At 40.5% G+C, this 27962-nt stretch overlaps 1 protein-coding gene across 3 annotated transcripts in view; it reads right to left on the minus strand.

The window, feature by feature from the left end:
• The window catches only part of TXNRD1 (thioredoxin reductase 1), a 188624-nt gene that overhangs the window by 143880 nt on the left and 16782 nt on the right, over positions 1 to 27962 (minus strand). Inside the window, exons 2-3 of one of the 3 annotated variants that reach the window (XM_087868798.1) lie at positions 21826 to 21998; positions 16588 to 16648 (exon numbers count right to left, since the gene is read on the minus strand). In XM_087868798.1, coding sequence (XP_087724924.1) covers positions 16588 to 16648; positions 21826 to 21998 — 234 coding nt within the window. Of the gene's footprint in view, positions 1 to 16587; positions 16649 to 21825; positions 21999 to 27962 lie in introns of those variants that run through there. The other 2 variants (XM_087868794.1, XM_045780056.2) reach the window with 2 other exon arrangements.

A 27962-nucleotide genomic window follows, 5' to 3' on the forward strand; every position in this document is an offset into this window, starting at 1 on the left:
AAGAGGGCTTTGGGAAGACAAACCCTTGTTTGATTTATTTTATCTTCCCAGAACCTGCTATATATAGTAAGTTACTCAGGAAAGGCTGGAAAAGACCCTCAATGTTCCTGAGCTCTCCGTAAGCACACTATAAACAGATTTAACTGATCGAGGGTCCTATTGCATTACACTACTGTTCCTCCTGTAACAAGTTTCTCTCACACACATGTACACCACACTGAGCTAGAACAATCTTTCTGACCCTCAAATCTTCTCTGCTCAAAACTTGTAGCTCTCTAGGACCCTCAAAATAAAGTCCAAACTCCTCAATTGTACTGACTTGGCAAGGCCCACCCTTGTTAAACCTAGCTGTCCACATATTCAGTACCCTACTTATACAGAAAAACATTGCTGGAGAAAACACAGAAATTCCAAAGTAAATATTTCATACTTATTCCTCTTTTCTCAAACCTCTAATACACCTACACCTTGTCATTAACTCATGACCTGCTTTCTACTTTAATAGAATCAATTTCCTTATTGACTGTTTTGTCGAAACTCCCTCCCATTTTCTTCTCAATCACCAAGCTGCCATATTCTCTACCTTCATCCCTGTTTTAATGAAGGCTGACTTCACTTGTGTGCAGATTCTCATTTCTTCCTGGCTTCTTAATCTTCAATAACTTCACTCCTGAAATTAGCCTATCTGGCATCATCTGTTTCTTGTTCTCTGCCTGATCATTCCATCATCATATATACTGTAGTTTTCCCATTAAAAAAAAAAAAAAAGCCCCCCAGGATCCCATGTGCCCAACTCCCATAGTTACCACCCCATTTCATTGTTCCCCTTCACAGGGGGGAAAAACTGTTTTGAAAGAATTCTTTGTACCCTGAAGAAGAAGAAAATAGGGTACAGAAGTCAGGAAAGATCTAAAAATATGGCACTTGAGCAGAGACCAGAGCGAAAGGAGGGAGCAAGACTTAAGAGGGGGGAAATCTTTCTAAGCAGAAGAAACAGGAAGTACTAAAATCCTAAACTGGGAGCCTGCTTGACTTGTCCAAAACTCTGCAAGGGAAGCAGTATGTCTAAAGCTCAGTGAACAAGGAAGAATGTAGTAGAAAATGAAGCCAGAGTAGTAGCCAGGGGTCAGAACCCAAAGGTCATAGGACTTGGGATTTCATTCTAAATGTGATAAGAAGCCAAAGTGTCACAAGAGAGGACAGGGAAATAATCTAGTTCGTGTCTTAAAAGGATTGCTCTGCTGTGTGAATAGACTAAGGCGATAGGGACTTGGAATGGAGGAGCGCAGACCAGCTAGGAAGTTGCTGTGGTAGTCCACGCTAGAGATGATGAAGGCTTGCATTAGGGGCTGAGAAGAGATATTTGAAGGTAAAGCTCATAAATTTTACAGGTGGGTAAAATGAGTAACATAAAAGGAGGAGAAGACTCAATGATGACTCCAGAGTTTTAGCCTTGGCAACTGGGTAAATGGGGTTTGGGACAAATCCACAGTGTGGCTTGAGAGACCTGATGTTATCCAAATGGGGATGCTGAGTAGGCAGCTGGTATGCAAATCTGGAGTTCAGGGGGGAAGTCAGAGCTAGAAATAATAATCTGGGAGTCAAATATAAAAGATATTTAATGCCATGTATATTAGTCAGGGTTCTCCAGAGAAACAGAACCAATAGATTATAGAGAGAGAAAGAGAGAGAGAAACAAACTGGCTCTCAGGATTGTGGGGGTTGGCAAGTCCCAAACCTACAGGACAGGCCAACAGGCTGGAAATGCCAGCAGTCTTAATGTTGCAGTCTTGAGTCTCAAGGCAGTCTCAATTTCTTCCTCTTCAAGAGACCTCAATCTTTTCTCTTAAGGCCTTCGACTGATTGAATGAAGCCCACTGGCATTAACGGAGAGTAATCTGCTTCATTCAAAGTCTACTGTTTTCTATGTTAATCACATCAGAGAATATCTTCACAGCAACATCTACCCTGGTGTTTGGCGAAACAACAGGGCACCATAAAATCAGCCATCACACAAGGGACTAGATGAAATGACCCAGGGAGTTAATATATTTAAAGAGATGAAGACAGTCAGGACTGAACCCTGGCAGAATGCAAAAGAGGAGAAGGGTCCAGCAAAGGAGCCTGAGAAGAAACTGGAAGGAGGTAGGAGGAAAACCAAGAGAATGTGGGGTCTCAGAAGCCAGTGAAGAATTGCTCCCCAAAGGAGGGAGACCAACTACATCAAGTACTGCTGAGAAATACTACAAGATGAAAACGGAGTCATGGACATAGTTGCTGATTTTCATGAAAATGAGGGAGGAAAGAAGTCTGATTAGAGGAGGTTCAACGAGAAACAGAAAAAAGGACATGGAGGTAGTGAGTATAGCCAACTCTTTCAAGAAATTTTGCTATAAAAACAAAAAAGTGGGAAAGTAGCTGAAGAGGGATGTAGGATCAAAGAAGGTGTTTTGTTTAGTTCTGTCTAAGAAGGAAATTATTATAGCATGTATTTATACTTGAAAAACCAATCTCGTAGAGGGAAATCTGGCAATTTCCTAAGAGGAAAGGAGGGCGAGGAGGTCATTACAGAGGCAAAGTCCTTTGAATATGCATCTATGATGCAGCATGGACTTCAGTCCGACCCAGGCTCTATCAGTGACTACACTGTCCAGTTACTCAGCCTCTCAGCTCCCCATCCCCCTTCTACAAGACCCTCTGTGGTCCTTCTACCTCTCTACCTCACCCAAACCTGCCCTCCATCTCTACACCACAGCCATTAGCCTTTTTTCAGTCTCTTTAATTACCTAACCACAGGGCTTTGCTAGCTCCCAATCACTGAGCAGATCTAAGTTCAAGCAAGTCTTCCTTGAGGAAGCCATCACATAGGTTACATCGCCCTATGAAAGCTCCTGTGTTACCATGTATTCTTTCTGCTCCCTACTTATCACAATTGTAGTTACATTTTTACTGATGATTATTTCGATCAGTGACAGCCTCCCCCAAGGACAGCACAGTTCAACAGAATTTCTATGATGATAGAAACGTTCTGTACCAGCACTGTCCAACCCAACCACTGTCCAACCAGCACTGTCCCACTAACCACATGTGACTATTGAGCACTTAAAATATGGCTAGCACAATTGTGCATCTGATGCTTTTATTTTATTTAAGTTTAATTTGTCTAAATGTAGGTTGCCCCATGTAGGCAGGGTCCAGGATTGTTTATGCTCACCACAGTGTTCTCAGTACTTAAAACAGTGCCCACACATCATACATACGAATTGCTCAATAAATATTTCTTGAAAAACTCAATCTATAAAATGGGGATAATACTAGTTAATTTGTAGATTCCATCTTTTCCATAGAGAAAAGGAAAAAAGACTTCACATGGCAACTCTCGGAGGTTCTCAGTCCTCCTACAAAAATGAATTTGTCCTTTAAGTTAGAATTTGATCTATCCTGGAGGGTAGTGGGGATAATAAATGAGAACTTATTGAGTGGTCTGGATGAAACAGCATCTGTGATATGCCTAGGAGTGTGCCTGGAACACAGTAGGTACTCAAAATGTGGTTGTCCGTTAACTTCAAATAGAGAAAGCAAATAATGGTATGGGAAAATTGGGGAAGGCCTCACAAAGTAAGTGATATTTGAACACTATCTTGAGGAATAATGAAGGTAGAAGTAATAGGAGTGGGAGAAATGCCTGAGAATGTTTCAGGGCTTGCCAAAAAAACCCCGAGGTATAGAAAGGATAATTATCTTGCCCACGGCCACCTAAATAACACTTGGCAGAGCTGAGACTAACCCTCGGTCCTTGGCAATCACCACGATGCTGTTCCACCTCTTGAAGAGAATTTTTTCTAGGCAGAGAGCAATGCATACAAAGACACAGTCGTGGGAAAGAAACGGTGTGTTTCTGCATGAGATGCCGAAGCATAAGGGGAGATGAAACTACAAATATGTGTTGGGTTCACTTTGCGGTTCACGAGGCAGCTAAGCGTCTGGTTCTTTTCCCTACATTCTCAGTTAATCCTCAAAAATCGTCTAAGTATTAAACCATATTAAAAATTAGAAACTGAAATTTCAGGAACTTGAGAATCTTGCCAAAGGTCACAAAACAGGTATGTTGGAGTTAGGATATAAATCCAGGTGTGCCTGTCTCCAAATCCATTGTTTGCCTTACAATTCAATAATATATATTGAGGTAGGACCCAAAAAGACGCAAAAGCAACATGCTGTAGGGACAAAAACAAAACAAATCAACAAGCCAAAGTCCATTAACTTCCTGACAAAGCTCAGGGTGGACTTCATCCTTGAACCATCCACCCTGAAAATGTCAAAATCCCACTTGGGGGATCATGATCTTTGTGATGCCTTCTCTGATCAAACACATACCTAGTCACTCTCTTATTTCTTACATCAATCTACATTAGAACTTTTTACACGTCTGCCGTGCTTAGAACGGTCACTTGTTGAGCACCTCTGTGCCAGGCGCTTTACACGTTCTCGTTAATCACTGTAATAACCCTCTGCGATGCGTGTTACCATTTCCATTTGCAGACAAGGAAAGCAAGGTTAAGTGAGTGGCCCAAGTGAGGGCTGACAGAGCTAGTGCAGGACTGACGTCTCACACCCTTCTCTCTCCACTATGGTATTTTTCACCTGAGGGCCTGTTGTTTGTTGCCCCAGTAGTTGACAACAGTGCCTTTCCCACAGAAGTTCGCACTTGAGGTTTAAATTCAACTGACACTACGGCAGGCTTTCAAATGTTCATGAAGTAGAGAAGAGAGTCCAAAGTGTTCTGGTAAACCAGCTTGAGGGGGGAAGCCTGAATTTGTAGCATTTGCCAATTTCTGTGGCATAAATACTCCCACTTCGGCTGATTTTAGGCTATCAACCTGCTTGCAGAATCCTTCAGTGCTTAACAATGGAGCAGCTCAAGGACAACCCCTAAGGGCTCAAGGTCATCAGGTAGGAGCTCTTTCCCCTCCTACGTCTCTTCACTGCAGTTCTCTATTCTTAGACTTGACTGCAATCTCAGAAGGCTAAGGATTATTCTACCCCTGCTTAAGCACACCTTTACCCCACAACCTATTCCAATTCCCACATTCCTTAAACATCCTCTCCCTATCTTCTATCCAGGACTATTCAAGCCCTCGTGCCTTCAAACACGCCCAGGTCTCTTTTGTAAGTATCTGACCCTACAGCTTCATTGAGTTTTCCACTGACAAGCAGTGTGGCCCAATAGTCGGGAACCTCCTCTGAAGTCACATTACCTGGCTCTTCTGCCGGCAAGATGCATGCCCCCAGGCAAGTTCAGTTCCCTCTCTGTTTACTCATCTGTCAAATGGGATAAATACAGCACCTACACCTCATGGGATGGCAGCGGGAATCAGATGAGTAAGTAGATGTAAAGGGCTCAGAATGTGGTAGGTATTCAATATCCGAGTTATTATCATCATTATGTCCTTACGCATGGTGTAAATCTAGGAAGACCACAGAGTGGTTAAGAGTTTGGATTTCCACCTTTGACAAATTATTCACAGTAACCATCAACAATGTGTTACACAAGATGCTATTCAAAACTTAATTCAAGGGCAACCTATTCATCTTTCTTTTAATTAGCAATCTATGGCTAAGCCCGCCATTTTCCCACAGTTATCTATCCTCATTACTCAGAACTTGTTCTTTACCTGCAGGAAGAAAAATGTAGTTTCCTTAAACAACTTGCTAAAAGAAATCGAAAGGACATGAGGAACTGCTAAAAGAATCAAACACGTGCATCTCAAATTGCATGTCCGTACACACAAAATGTACACACGCTTGAGCACGTGGAAAGAGTCCCCTCCTGCGCTCCATTTGTTTTAGGCCTCTCGGTGTGTCCTTCCAATTCTAGAGGAAAGAAAATGTCTTTAATGCAGAAAACCACCGGCTAGCAGAACCTCAGGAGACACAAGATCTCTTGAAGTCAACTCTCAGATGTCTCATTGAAGACACTGGAGATCAGCCACCCTTACCACCAGCCAAGGGGTTGTGTGAGTATTAATTAATAGTGGTAGGTAGCTTTTAGATCCTACAGATGAAAGAAGAGCCATACAGTTTATTACCATTGTTAACGTCTAAATTCTTAAACCCTATTAGGTAGTTAATACTAAGAACATCTGCCTCTGGGACGCCTGGGTGGCTCAGTCAGTTAAGCGTCTGCCATCAGCTCAGGTCATGATCCCAAGGTCCTGGCACCGAGTCCTGCATCAGCTCTGTGCTCAGCAGGGAGCCTGCCTCTCCCTCTGCCTGCTGCTCCTCCTGCTTGTGCTCTTTCTCTCTGATGAACAAATAAATAAAATCTTTATTAAAAAAAAAAAGATGAAGAAGAACATCCGCCTCTAATTTTTCCAGAAACCCAAATTCTAGAATCCCAAGACAATTGATGACCACAAGTCATTGGTGGAAGGCTACTGTCACCTCATGAAGTGGCCTTGGATCTTCCTGGATGGCAACTAATCATCCAGACCCTGATTTGAAAGGAGAGTGATCTATGTCTCATTTATAACCACAGATGTATTACGACCAACTTTTCCACCATAAAGACAAATGAGAACACTGTAGTTATCCACCAAAATATTTCTGACCTTTTTATCTACGGATTTACAATATCTATAATAATCTTTCAATAATCTCAGAAACTCTTTGAGGCTGTGTTGCAAAGGACAAGGGTGGACCATCTCCTACCCCCCTTAATTAAGTCAGGTTCAATGTTAACCATTAAGTGAGGTAACTAGGCCTCCAGTTCAGTCATTATTCAGTCACTGACCTTTCTAGGCCACAAAGTATTTTCCAGCTCACTACCATCATTTAATGACCATAGCAGGGTGCCTATATACTTAGGATTTAAATAGGAGACAAATGCATGGGTTATATGGAAATTATTATACTAATCTTCAGATGAACCAACCTCAGCCATTCTTCAGGCAAAACCAAGATGTTATTAGCATCACTAACTGGACTCTTGATTCTTAACTGTGCACTTGGCTCCCAAAATAAAGGTTTCATTTCCCTGTCACCTTTCAGCATATATATGGCTAAGTGACTAAATTCTGATCAATAAGACATAAGCAAACTGTCAAGTGCAACTTTCAGGAAATGTTCTTAAACAGAAAGGACAAGTCCTCCTTCAGCTCTTCTTTCAACCGATGGCTGAAGTTTGGACCCCCATCTTGGAACATAAGAGGGAAGACAAATGCTGAGGAGTGTGGAACATGAACACAGGAGGACTCAACACTGGATCAAGCACTGTGGAGTATCATACAAGCCCTGGACAGACTACTTTATCTAGACTTCTTTTAGATGAGAGAGAAATAAGCTTTTTTTTTTTTTAAGATTTATTTATTTGAGAGAGAGAGAGAGTGCAAGAGAGAGAGCGAGCAGGGGGAGGGGCAGAAGGAGAGGGAGAAGCAGGCTCCATACTGAGCAGACAGCCCAACATGAGGCTTGACCCCAGGACCCTGGGATCACGACCTGAGCCGAAGGCAGATGCTTAAGCAACTGAGCCACCCAGGCGCCCTGAGAAATAAGCTTATATCTAGTATAAACACTGTTATTTTGGGTTTGCTGTCACATGTGGCCTAACCAAATCCTAACTAAAACACTTATATTACATTATGGGAAACACATTTACATTATAGGAATTTTAAAAGATATATAAATAAAGCAAAGGAAGAAAAAAAAGTCAGTCATTCAGCATCTCACCATCTGGATGCAATCAAGATCTAAGTTTCTTGTTTCACTCCACAGACTTCTTCACCTCACCAAAGATTAAACCCTCCCAAATCTGTATCTCCCGCTCATCCAGACCTATATACCTACTAGCCTATCTATCCACGTTGGACAATCATAACATGTCCAAAACCAAATTCATCATCTTCCCCAGTCTAAATCCTGTCTTCTCTCTCAGTGGATGCTACCACCACCATCCTCCATTCTTCATTGCAGAAATCGAAGCAGCATGTCTGACTTCTCCCTCTACTTCATCCTACACTGCATTATGACTGTGTGTCTCCCTTATTAAAACTTTCCCTAAAAAAAAAAAAAAAAAAAAAAAAAATTTGTTTCTCTGGGGCACCTGGGTAGCTCAGTTGGTTAAGCGTCCAACTCTTGATTTCGGCTCAGGTCCTAATGACAGGGGCTTGGCCCCGAGCTCGGCATGAAGTCTGCTTGAGATTCTCCCTCCCTCCCACTCCTTCTGCCCCTCCCTCTCTCAAATAAATAAATAAATAAATAAATAAAATCTAAAAAAAGAAAAAAAAAAAAAAAGAAAAGCAACAACCTTTCCCTGACAAAGAACCAGATCTTGTTCACCTGTATTTCCTCAGTGCCTATTGCACTAGCAAGATAGATGTACCAATATTTGAGACATTATTCATATCTTGTGTATTTCTTTCTAGTCCTTTTACTATATTTTAAAAGCAAGATGGGAGTATTCTATAAAAACTATTTTTTTTAAAGATTTTATTTATTTATTTGACAGAGAGAGACAGCCAGCGAGAGAGGGAACACAAGCAGGGGGAGTGGGAGAGGAAGAAGCAGGCTCCCAGCAGAGGAGCCTGATGTGGGGCTCAATCCCAGAACGCCAGGATCACGCCCTGAGCCGAAGGCAGATGCTTAACGACTGAGCCACCCAGGCGCCCCTATAAAAACTATTTTAAACTCTTTTCTTTTTCATTAAACATTATAGTATAGAAAATTTCCCCATGCTATTAAAAACTCTATGAGTCTTTTTTTTTTAAGATTTATTTTGTTTGTTTGTTTGTTAGAGAGAGAGCACAAGCAGAAGGAGCAGCAGGCAGAGGGAGAAGCAGACTTCCTGCTGAGCAAGGAGCCCGATGTGGGACTCAATCCCAGGACCCTGGCATTATGACCTGAGCCGAAGGCAGACGTTAACCAACTGAGCCACCCAGGCATCCCTCTGTGAAACTTTTCTAATGGCTGTATAATATTACATGAGCTAGCAACTACTACTAAGCAGTGACTGTGTGCCATGAAGAGTGCTAGGCATTTTACATACATCCTCATTAGATCCCCAACTTTACAGATGAGGAAACAAAGGCTCAGAGAAGCAAAGAGCCCTCCACCTGTGGTGCCTATGACTAATGACCGACAATAGATAACGAGCCCATGAAGGGCAGAACTCTTATCATTTATGTGTAAGAGCAGGCCCTCCAACATTTGTTCAAAGAATAAAAAGAATCAACAATTTACTAGAATGTATATATGGCAATTAAAGAGAGCTTTATCTTGCTTCATAAAAACCTTAATCTAAATCTAGCTTTTTCATATCCAAGTACATTGGGAAGAAGATATTAATTAAACACTATGTTGGATGCATTATAAACATTATCCAGTTTATTTTTTATTTTTCTAAATTTATTTTTATTGAAGTATAATTAACATACAGTGTTATATTAGTTTCAAGTGTACAACATAATTATTCAACAATTATCACTATAGTTTTAATCCCCTTTATCTATTTCATCCATCCCCCCCAACTTTCCCCCTCTCTGGCAACTATCAGGTTGTTCTCTGTACTTAAGAGGCAAACATTATCCTATTTAATCCTTCCAACTCAAACAGAGGGACATCATCATCCCACCTGGCATGGATTTGAATCTAGGTCTATGTGATACCAAAATATATTTTCTACTTCTTACTTAAGAGAAATTCTTTCATAAAATGTGTGAGTCATTTACTTAAATAATCAGCTTTCCCACCCACCTTGCATTCATTCCAAAACAGAAATTTACTTGAATAGAGGTATATATGCACAGATTTTTTAAAGATTTTATTTATTTATTCGACAGAGATAGAGACAGCCAGCAAGAGAGGGAACACAAGCAGGGGGAGTGGGAGAGGAAGAAGCAGGCTCATAGCGGAGGAGCCTGATGTGGGGCTCGATCCCATAATGCCAGGATCACGCCCTGAGCTGAAGGCAGGCGCTTAACCGCTGTGCCACCCAGGCGCCCCTATATGCACAGATTTTTATGTGAATTCTACATAACCACTGGTCTCCATCCTCTCGGTGCTCTTTATGTAAGAGCAAAGCATACACGAGCCGTGCAATCCATGCCGTGGTTATCTCCACAAACAGCACTAAAACAGGTATAAAAAAGCAGTTTGGGGGGGAGAAGGGTGTGTATGTATGGAAGTTAATGAGGAGCACCAGGACCTGTAAGATCATTAGCACAGGTTAGATCAGAGTTCAGCAGTAAGAGCCTGGTTGTATGACCTTGAGTAAGTTGTCTGACCTCTTTGTGCCTTCATTTCCTCATCTGTGAAATGGAGATAATAGAAATAGCTGTCTCACAGAACTGTGTGGTGAAACTAGTTAACACCTGCACTGCTTAGAGCAGTGGCTCATAGATACTGCCGTTGTTATTACTCCATGAGGAACATGGACACACAATTCAGATAACGAAATAAAATAAGTGAAATGCAATGCGATAATGTGCTACAATACATAGGGAAAAACTGCCTCATTAATAATTAAGGAAACACAATTTAAAATAAAGACATTTTTTACCTCTCAAATCGGCAAACAATAATTTTTAAAAGCCTCTTATTTCTTAATACTAAGTACTGGGAAAACTCGTTGAATTTGTGGTGTTATCAATTAGTACACATCACTTAAAAGGCTCTAGAAATTTAGAAATGTTAATACTCTGAACCAGGTATCGAGTCTAGTAATCTATCCTATGAAAAGAATTCTAAATACAACAAAAAATTTAGGTCCAAGGAAAAGTATTTCTAACGTATTATTCTGTAATAGCAAAAACACTGGCAAAGACTATTTGTCCAACCAAAGTGGAATAGCTAAATAAAAATATTACATGCAATATTTTATAGCAACTGGGAAAATTATTAAGAACTTTTAATAACATACAAAAATATCTTAAAATAACAAAACAGAACACAGAATACATAAAAGGCATACAAAAATATTAATAGTGGTTCTCTCTGAATGTAACTATATGTGGCTTTTGTGTTTTATTATACTGCATTCTACAACATCTCTAAAACGAACATTTTTACAGGCAAAATAAAAATGTTTAAAGAACATTTTGAGCCTCACTCATTGAAATAAACAGAACAATCTCCCACGGACCCCTACTTCTATAGCATAAGGCCTCTTTACTCTTCCACTTTTCTCTCTCATCATTTTCCCTGCCAGGCACTCCTTACTAGATTCACTCTAAATAAACAAGCCATGATGTTTTCTAATTTGTTTTGTTTACAGCTATGAATTCCCTACTCACCACTTTTTTCCATCAGGAAAACACCTGTGCAACGTGCTCTCACAAGTACTCTGTGATCCTGCAGCCTTTCCAGGTACCAGATCACACTGAAATTAGAAGGGAGGCTGATGCAAACAACGGAATGACCTTAAAGAACAAGGCTGTGCCTTCATCTTTTCGCTCCTGCCAGTGCTTAGCCCATAAACAGGTGCCCAAAACACATCTGTTGAATAAGTATCGATACCCAAGTGCTAAGGTCTGAGCTGGTCTAGGGTATCTCGGAATGTAAGGGGGTTTTGTTTGTTTAAAGAAAGCAATCCCTGAAGAGGCAGCTGGGGAACCAGACAGGCCTGGGCTTGACACAGCAGCACTGAGCAAGTTACTAAAATGCTGAGTGTCTGCTTCCTCGCTTATAAAGCAGAATTAAATCCAGCAACCTCACAAGGTCATTGAGAGGATTAAGTAAGAGAGATGTGAAACACAGGCATTTAAAAAAAAAAAAAAAAGGCTCATCAACAGAACTCAAATGTGAGTAAGTCAAGGTCGGTTCCTTTCCCTCTTGCTGAAGGCATTAAAGCCATGCCCTCTGTAAGCAGCTGGGGACGAGGATGATACCCATCAGCACCCCGAGCCCGTGAGTGACATATGGCATCCAGACATACACTTCTGGCAAACCGTCACATGAGTCCTCTCAAACCTTCTCTCTGTTTTCCACATCGACACCTGAAGAGCGGCAGCAGCTACCCGTCCAAATTAAGATGACGACACTGAAGTTGTCTATTCCTCAGATCGAAGCCACTGGGCAGATGCCCAAGGCCAAGATGGAGGCTTCCTAGACCAATGAGCCCTGTGAGTGACGGCTCCTCCACAGGACTCACTGAGGTGCAGCTATCCCGGTGGTAGGCTGCACAACCTCCAGTCACAAGAAGCCACCAGCACATCCAGGAACACCCATCATAGTATCAATACCATGAACACCATACATTAGGCAGATAGGGTGAGTCATGAGAGCCTCTGAGGAGGTAACCAGAGGACACTGAAGGGAGGGATCAGGAATTACCGATGGGTTCACTAGTAAGCCAACCATCCTCTATATGAATACTTCTCTACCTTTTGTTTCCTCATCATGAGAAGGTGACATCACTACCTACCCCACTGATGGTATTCTGAAGCTTAAGTAGAAGGACGTGCACGAGCCTCTGGCACAGGGAGGCCAGCATTTATGCCCATTACCTCTGCCCACACACAGATACTAACGCCATGCCTTCCGGGGCCCAAGCTGTCCTCGCCAACACCAGTCTTGGTCGATCTGACTTGATCTTGATGGTTGTTCTCAAATAATAACTTTAATGTATATAGACCAGTCCAAAATACAGCCCAAAATAAGGAAGAAGGAACTGTCAGGGTGGGAGGGGAGGTTCCCAGCAGTACAGCTTCCCTCCTTGATCTTCCTTAAGAGGAGATACTATTGCCACCAGGAACTCCGTGCACAGCCACTCCCATACCAGTCCAGTCAAGCGGCACGCTGTGCTGGCTGCCGCAGACACTCAATTGAGTATCCTGAGTGTCCTTCTATAAAAGAAGAGGACAGGGATTTGGGGGGGAGGTGCAAGTCTAACTTCACAAGAGCACAGTTCTCTACTTTCTTTCCAATGCTTAGTACGGAGCCTAGGGCTCAGCAAGTACTCAGTAAACACGCTGGATGAAAAACACCCACCTGATTCTATACCAGAAACCCCTGCCTACGAAATGACCGTCTGCCTCTGAGAACTTTCTGTGACCCAAGCACTGGGGAGATTAGGTAGCCAAGACTGGTGAGGAAATAATGCCTGTGGAGCGTTCTTCGTGGAGCTAAGCCAAAACAGAGAAGAAGCTGTTCGTTGACAAAACCAGCACTTAGAGACCACAGCAATTCCAGCTCCATAATTACAAGCTGCTTGCAGACACAGACCTGATCACGGATCTCTCCTGTGCGGCTGGGTTGTGAGGCCCAGCACATGTTGCACAGTGGTCCTCCTCTGCTGGAGACCGGTAAATCACACAGAATCCAAAGTGCTTAGATTTCTTTTTTTAGGTTTTGTTTTGTTTTGTTTTGTTTTAATTTAAGCAATCTCTACACCCAGTGTCCAGCTTGAACTTATGGCCTGAGATGCAGAGTCACCCACTCTTCCAACTGAGCCAGCTGGATGTCCCCAAATCTCTTAGATCAACACTCACACTTCCTACTTGCCTCAGAACTCAAGACATCAAGCTTTTGGTGTCAATACCCCTTTATACTCTTAAATAATTATTGAGAACCCCAAAGAATTTTTGTTTTTATGGGTTATAGCTATCAATATTGACCACATTAAAAATAGAAATGGAGGGGCGCCTGGGTGGCGCAGTCGTTAAGCGTCTGCCTTCGGCTCAGGGCGTGATCCCAGCATTCTGGGATTGAGTCCCACATCAGACTCCTCCACTAGGAGCCTGCTTCTTCCTCTCCCACTCCCCCTGCTTGTGTTCCCTCTCTCGCTGGCTGTCTCTCTCTGTCAAATAAATAAAATCTTTAAAAAAAAATAGAAATGGAAACATCTAAATATATTTATTTATTCTCTTAAAATTAATAATAGTAAACCCATTACATGTTAACATAAACAACATACTTTAATTAAAAATAACTCTATTTTCCAAGACAAAAAAAAATATAATGAGAAAGTTAGCACTATTTTGTGTTTCTGCTATTCTTTGTTTGGTTTAATACAAGACAGATTCTCATATCTGCTTCTGCATTCAACATATTGCGATATATGTTGTTCTAGAAGTATATGAAAGAAAACCCCACTCTCACAAAGATTAGTTGGAAGAAGGAGAAATATTCAGTAGATTTTTCAGGTAACTGCAGATATTCCTTGATAGTACACCAAAACTCAACAAGTAATAGTTGATTAAGGTGAGTTGCAATGAAGAATCTGAAACCACATAGATGAGCTTTTCATATTCTGTCACATTAAAACCCATTGGTCTGTCTTAGACTTTGAATGACTCTTTTACCCATGAACAACTTTGTAAGATCATACATTGAACATTCAGAAAATATTCATTCACTGAGTTATACAGATCTTCCAAATGTTGACATATTTAAATCCACAATATCAAAAAATTAGATTCAGAAATATTATATCCAACCTCATCAGAAAAATATTTAAGTATTGAAAAGCTATTGAGCTCACATGCCGGGTACAACTTCCAGAATTCTTATTTTCACCTGAAAGCTCCAATTTTATCATGGGCAACAAATACTGTCAGTAGTTTTCCTTGAAGTGACAGAGGGGTTCATTGAGGGGAAATGTCTGCCAGATACCCAAGTCTGAATAATCCAAATCATTTGAATAATTTGACTGTCAGTCATTCTTTCAAGTATATATGGTGTTCCATGAGAAAAGCAGCTTGAGTTCAGTTTGCAACGCAAACTATTAATTGTACAAGTGCTTTTTCTTGAGAGAACCATCGTGCTTCATGCAACAAAAACACTTTATGCATACCTTCCTCATCACACAGAATATGAAAAGATACATACTCAAAGGGTTGAGACTTAATAAAAGTAATTAATGATTTTTACTTTTTCCTCAAGAATAATCTTAGGTAAAATTTTCTTGAATTTATCAGCGCAGTGGTGAAGACTAGAATATAAACTAGCACCATCTGGTGCCCCTAGTTTGGTTCATGCTAAGCTTCAGCAGCTTTACCCACAACTGCTTTTGCACCATCAATGAAAATGTCAAGAGAGTAAAATAGTAAATAACATCTTAAACATGATCAGATAACAATTTTGAGTTTGAGGACCCCCAAAAAGTCACAGGCACCCCTGGGGGTGTACAGACATTTTGAGAACTGCTACCTTACTCTGTAAATCCCTTTCTGTTCCTACAAGCTGCCCAGCCTCTAAGCATGCTCGAGAAGGAAGATAGCTTCTTCCGTGTGAAGCGAGGACACAGAGGATCATCAGCTCCCTCATCCAGCAAAAGGCTCCCATCTTTCAACTACAGAAGTTGGTTCAGGTCAAACCTATCCCAGCTCACATACTTCAGGTTTTCTTAGGTAGGACTTTACCAAGGGGTGAGTGGGAGCTCCCAGCTGTGATCTGTAGACCCACGACCACTCCCACAGTAAAGGGAAAGAGCTTCCTGTCTGATGAGTTTCCAAAACTAAAACGTCCGAGTAGTTGACACTTGCCTTTACTGATCTCCTATCCACCTGCAGCACTTTTGTCATGGTCTTTGCCTTCTTACTCACGCCCCAAAGCACTTGGTACCTCCATTGTGCCCATCCTCTTCCACTATTACCTCCCGTCTTTTCCCATCCTTAACAGACACATTCATTTGCTTTATCTTGTTAGTTTCATTAGCTCGTTGAGAGTTTTCTCGATTCACACTGAGTTGCAAGTTGACTTAACTCTCCCAGGAAAATGCACATTTTTAAAAGGCTACTTTTTGGCCCAAGTGAAATTTTAATTATTGGGCTTTCCTTCCATATACTGCAGAGTGTTTGGGGTAAGAACATTCCTTGACAGAGAAACAGAATGGTCATGCTGCCATGCTAGGGGAGACAGACTACCTGGTATTATAGGAAGAACACAGACTTTGGAATTAAACAAGCCCGTGTCTAAACTACAGATCCACTACTTACATGACTTTAGGAAAGTTACTTGACTTTCCTGGAACTCAATTTCCTCACCTGTAAAATGGGGATAAGTTCCTTGTAGAGTTCTTGTAAGGATTAAGGGCTTTGTAGACAAGCCCAGCACAGTCCCTAGGAAGCACCAGCCCTCAGTGGGTGGCATCTATTACCTGACTCTCTCTGGGAAGCTGTCTTTAGAAGCATCAAACAAGAGTTTCCTGCCCCACAGCTACCTCCTTCCTCCTGATCCTAGAAATGAGCTTTCTATCCCAATTACCTTATCTCACTAGCTGAGTCTCTTCTCTTTTATTTTCAAATACTATTTCCTACGACTCGCCAGAAAGGTGGCAAATTTGCAAAAGTAATAAAGTTACTATGAAACCAGTAAATACTGTACCTGTAACTAGACTCAAGGTTAATAGGAAGAATGATTTTCAACAACGGAAAGCTCCTATAAAGGCTAAAGGTAATGAGGTAAAGACTAAAGGCAAATATGATAATTAGTCCCAGGGAATGGCCTACCTAATGGTCAAAAAGAGGAATCCACTGGAAAGAGCTCACTAAACAATAAAAACCTCAAAGGACAAAAATAAAAACCAGACAAAGTAGATTAAATAAAATGTACAGTCAGTAGATATAATTTACGTATTAAGCAGAATCTTACCTGCTTGATCAAGTTCGAGCAAAAAATAAGGAACACACATCGACTTAAATAACTTCTTCACCTGTAAAAACAAGGGGGAGAATTTAAAAAAAAAAAAAAACCTTCTCTCCAGCTTTTTACTTTCCTCTTTAATCAGCTTCTCCTTTGCAAACCTACCAGCCCATTTTTATACAACCCACAAGACTCTCCCTGTCGACAGTAATGATACTTAATGGGTATTTGAAGTCTGTTGATTCTACTCTATGTTCACTGATTCACCTAGAGCTTCATAAAATACACTTTACATGTTTAGTGACTCTGTCTACCCCACTATAAAATGGGTTTAATATTAACCAGGTTTTAAAAGACACTGGAATACATAATATTTCCAAAACATATGTGGAAACTCTAAGAAAAAAAACCACATCCTACAATAAAGTATTATTTATTTTTTAGCCAACTAAACCTCAACCAACAAATCAATTACAAAAGTCATATGCTCAAGATAACACAAATTATTTTTTTAAATATTTTATTTATTTATTTGTTAGAGAGAGCACAAGCAGGGGGAGTGGCAGGTAGAAGGAAAAGCAGTCTCCCCCCTAAGCAAGGAACCTGATACGGCACTTGATCCCAGGACCCTAGGATCATGACCGGAGCCATGGGCAGATGCTGAACCGAGGCACTCAGGCGTCTCAAGATTACACAAATTATAATGGTAAAAATATTTTACTGGAAGTATAAGAGTTACTTTTGCCAAATTTGCGACACTAAATAACACTTAAATTCCTGATAAAAGAGACTTTAAAATGACACCTGTCATTAATGCTTTAGGACAGCTTAGAACCACATTTCCTCCAGCTTCTACAATAAAATGAAAAAGGTCAGAACTGTGGCATGGAGTTCACAGAAATTAACAATCTAGAGAATGTATCCTTGTCCCATTCTAATTTAACTACTAAAACAGTAGGCTGAAAGATTTCTATCAATTGTATAGGATCAAAGACAACATTTTGATAAAAATGGGAGAATACGGTCATTCACACCGCCTCAGTGGCCCTCCTCTTATGCTCCTCCAGGCAGTATCTGTGCCCTAGTAGGAATTCAGCGCCCCCCCACCCCTGCCCGCCAACGTACAGTTAAAAAGATAAGAATCCCTTTGAAGAGTGATGGGGTGAGTAAAGAGGGACTTTAAGGAAAGGGCAAGGAAAGCTACAGCTGGGAGACCATCTGCACAAAAGTCCATTCATATTCCAATGCTCATTTTCTAAGACTAAAAATAAAAAAGTTCAAACACATAAAAAATCATGGACTCTTAAGGCTTCCTCAGCCACTTAATTTTAAAAATAAACCATTTGCAGTTTGTTACAAAAAACAAGTTTTCCAAATTTAGAGAGTAATCTTAAAAACAGCTCCTAAAAGTATCAAAATTTGACAATATGTGAAAAGTAGAAAATATCAGCTCTAGATTCCAGAGTACAAGTGACCCCACTTCAAGAAACTCTTTGGTAGGTTATTTTAGCTCTGATGAAATTTTCACATTGCTCCACAATACAAGATTAAAGATTTGTATTAAATATCATTAGCACCAGTTTCCAGAATATTCTAATTGATTAAAGCAGAGGATGGTCAACTTTCCCTGTAAAATACACACACTATGGAGAAATGGCAGGGGATCTGGGTGTCAGGCAACAGATAAGCTATATGAGACATCATTTGCTAATTCCAACTTCATACTTCTAATTTCCCATTGAAATAATAAGAAACAAATATCACATTTGCTGAAAAGGTAGGAAGTTATCTTTGCATTTTAAAACCCAGTCTTCACAGCGGGGTGCAGGCAAATCACACACCGTAATGTGTTATGCAACAACCGGGAAACTAACTTACGTAGAAGTTCATTTCTTTGTGGGATTTTCCCAACTTGAATCAATGCAAATTACATTACTCATCCCAGAGAGAAATATAAATTCATCAGGTCAAGTGCAGAGATAAAAATGAAGTTTCTCCATTCCAATTTACTCACATCACAACTGTTAAACGATAAGATCAAAACTGAAGGAAATAACCGGAGGAAATGCTAGTTCAAGGTAATTTTTTAAAATAATAAAATTAAAAATTAAAATTGAAAAACCACGAACAGTCAAGTCTATAAGTTGTACCCTCACAGAAGAAAATCACTATTTTTATCAGAAGAGACACCTAGCCATCCTTCACAGCCAAACACATTGAAAATTAATTCCCATATTAATTGGCACAAATCTGAAAACAGCGTATATACTATGTATCCCGAAAAGCTAAGGCACTGGTATTTGTCAAGGTAAAACCAGGAGATGCTTGTCCAAAAGACCTGGCATACCCAGGAATTATTCAGATAATGGCATTAAATAAAGTTTCCAGAATTACTATACATTTCAATACAATAAATATATAAATACCTACCAGAAATTTTACAGGAAATGTTCATCATTTCTAGAGTCTATTTAATTGAGGGGGAAAAAAAAGCTTTGCCTTTTCAGAGTCAGGGAGGAGTGTTAGGAAATGAAGAAGTTAGTAGAATTCAGAAGAGGATTGTAGAAATATGAGTAACAATAGGTCAAAGAGATGGGAGATTGCAGGGAGCATGCAATGAAACTGCCTATCACTACCAGCAATCCTGACCACCCTAGCCCAGGGCTCCCCTGCAGGACTAGAGCAGAATCAAAACTGCAAGTTTGTAATTCTTGAGCAGCGTTTTAGAATATAAGGAGAGTTGGGGCACGTGGGTGGCTCAGTTGGTTAAGAGTCCGACTCTTGATTTCGGCTCAGGTCATCATCTCAGGGTTGTGAGATAGAGCCCCATGTCAGGCTCCGTGCTCAGCTCGGGGTCTGCTTGAGATTCTCTCTCTCTCCCTCTGTCCCTCCCCCCTCACACTCCCGCGCACGCGATCTCTCTCTCCCTCTCAAATAAATAAATAACTAAAATCTTTAAAAAAATATGTAAGGAAAGTGACCAAACATTGCCTGGCACATAGTAGGCACTCAATGGTGGCTCCTAATACAAGCCTACACTGTAGGCTTCCAAGTGCTTTCAGATAGATTTGAAATTATTTGGTCCTCATAATGAAGCTGTGTATTTAAAAAATACAATAGATAAGGTGGCATTGTCAACCTTACTGCAGAGGAAACTGATTCATAGAATGAGAGCTGAGCCCTTTTAACTGCCCGTGTCCCTTCCATTACCCCACCATGTGCATAGAGTTTTGAAGGGCAAGGGCATGTGCATAGAGTTTTGAAGGGCAAGACCAGTTTAGAAAAAAGGGCCACTTTTTAATAGGAGTGACCATACTGGCAATAGAGTCAGATATTTGTTGATCTCCACTTAACTGAGGCTCAATATTGATGAAGGAAGATCACCATCCAAGGTTTGGAGTCCTGATAGGAAAACAGGAAGGGCAAGTAGTTCCTTCATTTAAAAAATATTATGTAGCATTTACTATGTGCCAGGCATGTTCTGTGGCTTCCATAGGTATTAGCTGATTTGATCGTCACGACAAACTTATGAGATAGGTATATTATTACCCACATTTTACAGAGGAGGAAACTGAGACACAACAGGTAAAAAAACTTAACCAAGGTCACATGGTTAATAAGTCACAGAGGCAAGGTCCAAACTCTGACTTCAGAGTTCAGGCTCTTCACCATTATTTGGAAACAGAAGAGACTAGACAACTCCATAATTTCAGAACTAAAAGGAATCTCAGTAGTCGACTAGTCTAAGCCCTTCATTTTACAGATTACACAAACAAGGGAGAAGAGCCTCAAAAGACCACAAGGGCTATATGATGAAGCTCCCAGAGGCCGGGAATTATGCAGTGGATTTCTCATACCCAACCCTCTTCCAAATTCTCTAACGTTTACTGCCTATGGTAATCACTTAGAATTTAGCATGGGTTACCTTAGATCATTTTTATTTTTTTCTAAGATTTTATTTATTTGAGAGAGAGACAAAGAGATCATGAGCAAGGAGTGGGGCAGAGTGAGAGGAAGGAATAGACTCATTCAGTTTTGATCTCCCCAACATGGGGCTCCATCCCACGACCCAGAGATCACGACCTGAACCAAAATCAAGAGTTGGATGCTTAACCCACTGAGCCACTCAGGTGCTCCAGACCATTTTTTTTTAAGCCCAAGGTCTGCCTTCTCAGGTTGACTAAACCCCCTAGGGATGGGACTTGTGTCTGCTACCTCTTGCAACCCTGTTCCCAACATGATGTCCTGCACAAAAGGCTCCACGATGGCTTCAATAGGGATGAAGCCCCAGATGACAATGAAACAGACTGTGTTGGGTGAGAAACAAAGATGAAAGGTTCTGCCTATTTTCAGTGTTTCCACCATTTGCCCAGCTTCCCCTTTTCCTTATTTAGAACAAGGGAACACACACACACACACACACACACACACACACACACACACACACACACACACGGAGTCCAAGAAGCCTGTCTCTGTGCAAGGCTTCCAGAATAAAAGGCTTCTGAGGTCAAGAGATAGACAATAAGCTGGAAAATAAGTCAAGAGATAGACAAACTGAGAGAAAACTGAACTTAATAAATTACCCTACAGGTGAACCCTGACAGAAGGCCAGTTATGTTGATTTAAGAATCCACTGTATCTAGCCCTAGAGCTACCCCGAGTATGATTTAAAGCTAAGCTTCAGTGACATTTAAACATCCCCAGCCTTCCCATAAAACACCTGACCAGGTTTGTCTTTCAATTCTCGACATCATTCTGTGGTGAAATCAGGGTGGACTAAACCAACCCTCCCCGTGGCTGTGATCACTGACATTTTCTCTCAGATAATCAAAGACTAAGAACCAAGTAGGAAGCACAGTTTATTCTTTGGGAAGTCATTTTTCCCATAATAAGCATGAAGAGATACTTATCAAAATTTAGGAGTACCTTAAGTAACAGCTCCTTAGAAAATATTCTCTACAGAAGTGCCTAAAAGAGTAGCCAGCCACCTGGTTTGGGAGCTCGCCGACCCCAAATCTGCCTGACCTTGACTACTTGAAAACATCCAGTATTTTGCAAAAGCTCAGGAGATGACTCAAGCAACATTTTGTCCTCAAAAGCATCACTCTCCAAGGACTCTGAAGCAATTCAGACCCACACGAACCCCTTCCTCTGGTGAGATCCAACTGTTTACAGCTGAGCTCAGAAGTCTCCGCTTTCTCGAAGGCAACAAAGGGTCCCCGCTCCTGGAGGCTGACGCCTTACCTCAGCACAGTGCTTGCACGTGGACTTGCTGACGATGACCACAGGGTGGCTGTCTATATAGGCCCTCAGCTGGGCTCTGGGGTCCAAGACCCTTGGGCTGCTGGGCCTTGAAGGGCCACTCACACCAGTGGCTGGGTTTTCTGGCAAAGCTTGACTAGGGAGATGATCCTTAGCTAGAAGTAATGGAAGCAAAGACGGTAATTATCAGAAAGGAAAACATGATGATGCATTTCCTAATATTAGATTCATCCGGCAAGCCTTACAATTTGAGCCCCAACCACCAAAATAAGGAGTCTGAGGAAGGACTCGAACATGGATTACACATTAAGTTCTGTCATCTGACTGCAGACTCCTGGCAACTCACTGGATATTTCCAATTTGTTTTTGCTACATTTGAGATTAGTTCTCGGGGGACCCTGACAAATGACAGCAGGAGACTGCACCTCCCTGAGGTAAGAGACTAAGTCACAGGCTCTGGACATCGAGGGCCGTCTATCGCCTCAGCCCCACCCATGGTTTAAATGCAGAGGGGCCAAAGAGAGAGATTACGTCCCCTTCTCACACAACCCTGCTCAGAGACACAGGACTGGGCAACTCAAGCCAAGGCTGACTCCTTTTTCTCCAATTAACTTCGGGACCGGCAGACACTCCTGTGTCTTCAGGCCACAGGCACAGCAAGATTTATAAAAAACGACTTCCTTCAGATTCTCTGTTTTCCTCTCCAGGATTTTCCTGCAGCCCAATGTGGCACCATAACAAACATGACCCAGCTCAGTGGTATGTTACCCCACATGACAACACTATCATCCTGGGCATCATAACCAGACAAAACCACTGAGAGATTGCTACCTCTGGCTTGTAAATATTTTAAACTAGCTATCTTCTCTAGGGCCACAAAGGAAGCAAGCTCAATCCTACCCCTATTCGCTCCTCCACAAGTTATTTCCTCTCATTTCTGCATGTCTAAGACCTACCCATTTTTCCTCAATCTCCTCATCATTTTCATAGTTGATATTAATGTTTACCCACAACTAGACAGGGAGTTAATATTTGTATGCATCATCTCATGTAATCTTCACAAGGATATCATTATATAAACACTGCTACCATTATCCCTATTTTGCAAATAAGGAAACAGACTCAGAGAGGTTAAGCAACTTCCCCAAGATTGCACAGCTTACAGTAGGAGATGGAACTAGGATTCAAATGTACATTATAATTCTCTAGAACCCATATTTTTTTTAAAAAACAGCTTTACTGATATACAATTCATATACCATAGAATTCACCAATGGAGAGGCACCTGGTTGGCTCAGTTGGTTAAGCGTCTACCTTCGGTATAGGTCATGATCCTGGGGTTCTGGGATCCAGCCCCATGTCAGCCTCCCTGCTCCTCGGGCAACCTGCTTCTCTCTCGCCCTCTGCCACTCCCCCTGCTTGTGCTCATTCTTTCAAATAAATAAATAAAATCCTTTTTTTTAAAAAAAAGAATTCACCAATGGAAATTATACAATTCAGTGAGTTTTAAAGTTGTGTAACCATCATAACAATCAAATTTAGAACATTTTCATCACCCCAAAAAGAAGCCCTGTAGCCATTAGAAGTTGCTCCCCATTTTCCCCCAGCCAGCCCTTCCCCCTTCCCTACCTCTAGGCAACCACTATTCTACTTTATGGAGTCATACGATATGTAGTCTTTTGTAACTGAGTTCTTTCACTTAGCATTATATTTTTTAAGGTTCATCTGTGCTGTAGCACGTGTCAGTGCTTCCTTTCTTTTTTATTGCCAGATAATATTCCATTGTATGAATATACCACCTTTTTAAATCTATTCATCAGCTGATGGACATTTGGGTTGTTTCCATATTTGGGTTGTTTCCACTTTTGGGGTGGTGTGAACAGAACTGCTATGAACATTCGTGCACAGGTTTTTGTTTTGAATACCTGTTTTTAATTCTTTTGAGTAAATACCTAGGAGTAGAATTGGGTAATGTTAAATCTTTTGAGGAACCACCAAACTGTTTTCCAAAGCATCAACACCACTTTTTTTTAAAGATTTTATTTATTTATTTGACAGAGAGAGAGAGCAGAGAGAGAGAGGGAACACAAGCAGGGGGAGTGGGAGAGGGAGAAGCAGGCTCCCAGCGGAGCAGGGAGCCAGATGCGGGGCTCAATCCCAGAACACAGGGATCATGACCCGAGCCGAAGGCAGACGCTTAACGACTGAGCCACCCAGGCGCCCCAACATGTAAAAGAGCCCCAATTTCTCCACATCCTTGCCAACACTTATGTTCTGCTTTCTGATTCTAGCCATCCTAATGGATGTGAAGTGGTGTCTCATTGTAGTTTGATGTGCATTGCTCTGGTAGCTAAGAATGCTGAGCAACTTTTCATGTGCTTATTGATTATTTGTACATATATCTTCTTTGGAGAAATGTCTGTTCAGATCCTTTTCCCATTTTCTAATTGGGCTATTTGTCTTTTATTGCTAAGTTATAAGAGTTCTTTTTTTAATTAATTTTTAAAATTTATTTTATTTTGACAGAGAGAGAATGAGAGCACAAGGAGGGGGAGCACCGGGCAGGGGGGTGGGGGAGAAGCAAGCTCCTCACTGAGCGGGGAGCCAGATGCAGGGCTCCATCCCAGGACCCTAGGATCATGACCTGAACCAAAGGCAGCCACTTAACCAACTGTGCCACCCAGGTGGCCCTATAGAAAGTTTTTTTTAAAGCTAGTTAATTGTAAATTAAAAAAATAATCCTTATTATACACGGTCAAGACAGGGTCAAAAACTAAGCAGATTTTTTTAATATACTAAACATTCAAATATTACTAATACCTGAAATATAGATAAAGTAAAAAGGGATATAGAAATCCCCATATTTAATATGAAGAATGGGTGCTTCTTAAAGAAAAGCTAAAATCTATGCCAATTAATTTTAGGAATCTTAAAGAGCAATGGGGCTTGGTATTTGTCACAGAACATTCCACACCAGACCAGACCTTTTGTATCTGCCATCCAGAAGCTTCACCAATGCCCTCCAGCCTCACCAATGACACTTCAAATTTTTTAAATTAAACTCTGGTTTTCATATTCTCTTTTCCAAGTTGCTTATTTTAGAAGGCAACATGGAAATGAGGATTCTTAGCGGTAACATCTCATGGAAAGAGAATCACAGAATGTTAGCACAGGAAAAACACTGGGGGTCAGCAGGCCAACCTATTCATTCAACTAATGAGGAAACTGAGCTCCAGACAGGTAATTAATTGGTGTCAGAGTCAGGGCTGCCACACAAGCCTCTTGATTCCATTATGCCTTACTGACTCCTTTGACTTCATGGGATGACTGACTCTAAAGGAAGGTGACAATTCCTTACATAACATCTACGCTAAAGTCACCACCCATCTATTAAGCTCCGATATCTGCCAGTACACGGAACACAGAAATTAAGGTCATCACAGGGAAAGGGATATCTTCTGTAATCAAAAAGAGTTGCAATATTACTGGAGAGACTGTTCACCCAAAATAAACATAAAATAAAGAAATTAATAGATAGATAAGAGATTGCCCAACTCATCAAAATCATTAGAATTTTTCCTTAAACTCTGCCTCTAACAAAAAAAGGCAAATTTTATTTTTAAATGTTTCCCCTCATTTGAAATAAAATTTGGATCAGCATTCAAAGAAATAATATTAAGTAAATGTGGCAAGAACAGCATATAATCGTGTGGTCAGAAAAATTCAGATAAAGTTATATTTATGAGTTTCTTTATTTTGCCCCAACTCTTATGCCTAAGATCAATCCCTAATATTTGGATCAATGAAATACCTACTGTCCACTTGTAAAAACTCAAACCAAAAGTTAATAATAAAAGTGCTCCGTACTTAACACTCATAAAAATTATGTGCATCAATGAAAGAGACTGCATAGCCCAGAAACAGACAAATATAGAAAATTTGTGATCAAAAGACATCACAAAGCAATAAAGAAAATATGTATTTTTAAAAATAGTATGGTAATGGGGCACCTGGGTGGTTCAGTCAGTTAAGTGTCCTACTCTTTATTTCAGCTCAGTTCATGATTTCAGGGTCATGAGATCGAGCCCTGTGTTAGGCTCTGCGCTGAGGATGAAGCCTACTTGGGATTCTCTCTCTCCCTCTCCCTCTCCCTCTCCCTCCCACCCCCTCTCTCTCTCTAAGAAAAAAGAAAAAAAATTACAATAGCATGGTAATAATGGCTTGATAATTTGGAAAAAAGTTTTTTCACTTATCTCTTATTATATAACAAAGCATGTTAAACAGAATCGTTATCAGATCTCTAATGAGGTGATAACTTCCTAAACTGAGAAGTAAATACAAAGGAAAAGAGCAACAGACTATATTGCAAAATAGTAATAATAATAATTTTTTTAAGGCAAAAGAGCAGCCTAGAGAAAATACCTATATAGAAAAATAACAAAAGAACAAAAAGAACTCAAGAAAATTGGTGAAGAAATGGCAGGACCACAAATGATAAAGTGAATAAAGAACAGGAACAACCAATTCATTAGAAAGAAAAGAGCAAACCTAGAATAAAATGTCTTTTCACTTTTCTTTCAAAATCAGAAATGTAGATTAAAGCAACAAAGTATCATTTCTTATATATTAAACATGGAAACTCCCAGTGCTAGTAAATATACATTGAAGTGAGTCCAAGAACATAAGGGGGTATATAATATAAGCTGTTACTATTCTTTTTGAAAACAATTTGACAGAGTGGATCAAAAACCTTGAAATACCCATACCTTTTAACCAAGGATTCTTATAGGAATTTATCTTAAAAACAAAAAAAGTAAACTAATGAAAACATTATATTCATAAAAATGACCCTTACCTCTTTATCTTCTCATAGGAAAAGCTTTTAGTAATTTTTATTAATATAATTAGCATCATCTAGTTAATGGGAAAATTTCCAAATCTCTTTTGAATATGAGTTCTATAGCTTTAGGAATAATCAGGTTAACTTCCTGTGAAATCCAACAGGACAAAATAGGCCACTGACCTATCAACATTCTCCACTCCCTACCTCCTAAACATGTGTATCACCTTTCCAGGGCAGAGACAAAGTTATATCTTGTCTCTGCTGCCTTTCTCTCTCCAAAGACTAAATTGCAAACAGATTGTATTCCTAGTCTCCAGCCTCCTTCACCCCTTTCTGTTCCCATCCTCAAACCACTCTTTTTTTTTTTTTTTAGATTTTATTTATTTTTGAGAGAGAGAGAGAACACAAGTGGGGAGGGGCAGAGGGAGAGGGAGAAGCAGACTCCCCACTGAGCAGGGACCCCAATGCGGGACTCGATCCCAGGACCCTGAGATCACGACCTGAGTGAAAGGCAGAGGCTTAACCGAGGTGCCCTCAATCCATTCTTTTTATCTACATATTACCAACACAGCATATTGGTTATAGTAAAAAACTGGAAAACAACACATATCCAACATTAGGAGAATGGCTAAATTATAGAAGCTTTCTTGTTCTTCAATAATTTTAATGGTTCTATACTATGCAAGATTCAAAACAATATGGAAATGGTTTGACATTATGTTAATTGCAAAGAAACAGAATACCAAAGCCTACATACCATAGTTTTATAATTACGTGAAACTTTGCATATAGGAATCCTGAAAAGGGATATGCAATAAGGTCATAGAAGTTATACTGGCATGATTGAATTATGCATGACTTTTCCTTTCTTGTATTTCTCAAACTTAAAAAAAAAATTTTGCAAGACATAATAATTGGCCACAAATTGCAATAAATGATCCTTAATTAGAGGCTCCAACTCACAACCCCAAGATCAAGAGTCGCATGCTCCATGGACTGAGCCAGCCAGGTACACCACAACTGAGTAAATTTTCATATGAACTTAAATAGGATGATACTATTGTGTTAAATCCACCTGGTTTATGTGGAAAACTACTTGTTCTTAGGAGACACATGCCTAAATACTTAGGTCTGAAAGTCATGATGTCTATAACTTACTTCAAATGGTTCAGGATAAAACTGTGTGCGTGCGTGTGTGTGTGTGTGTGTGTGTGTGTGTGTGTGTGTGTGTAGGGAGAGAGAGAGATTGATTGGGAGAGGAAAGAGGATGTAAGGT

This window comes from Ursus americanus, chromosome 17 (assembly GCF_024610735.1).
Source record: "Ursus americanus isolate L20-20 chromosome 17, mUrsAme1.1.p, whole genome shotgun sequence".
Classification (NCBI taxonomy): Eukaryota; Metazoa; Chordata; class Mammalia; order Carnivora; family Ursidae; genus Ursus; species Ursus americanus.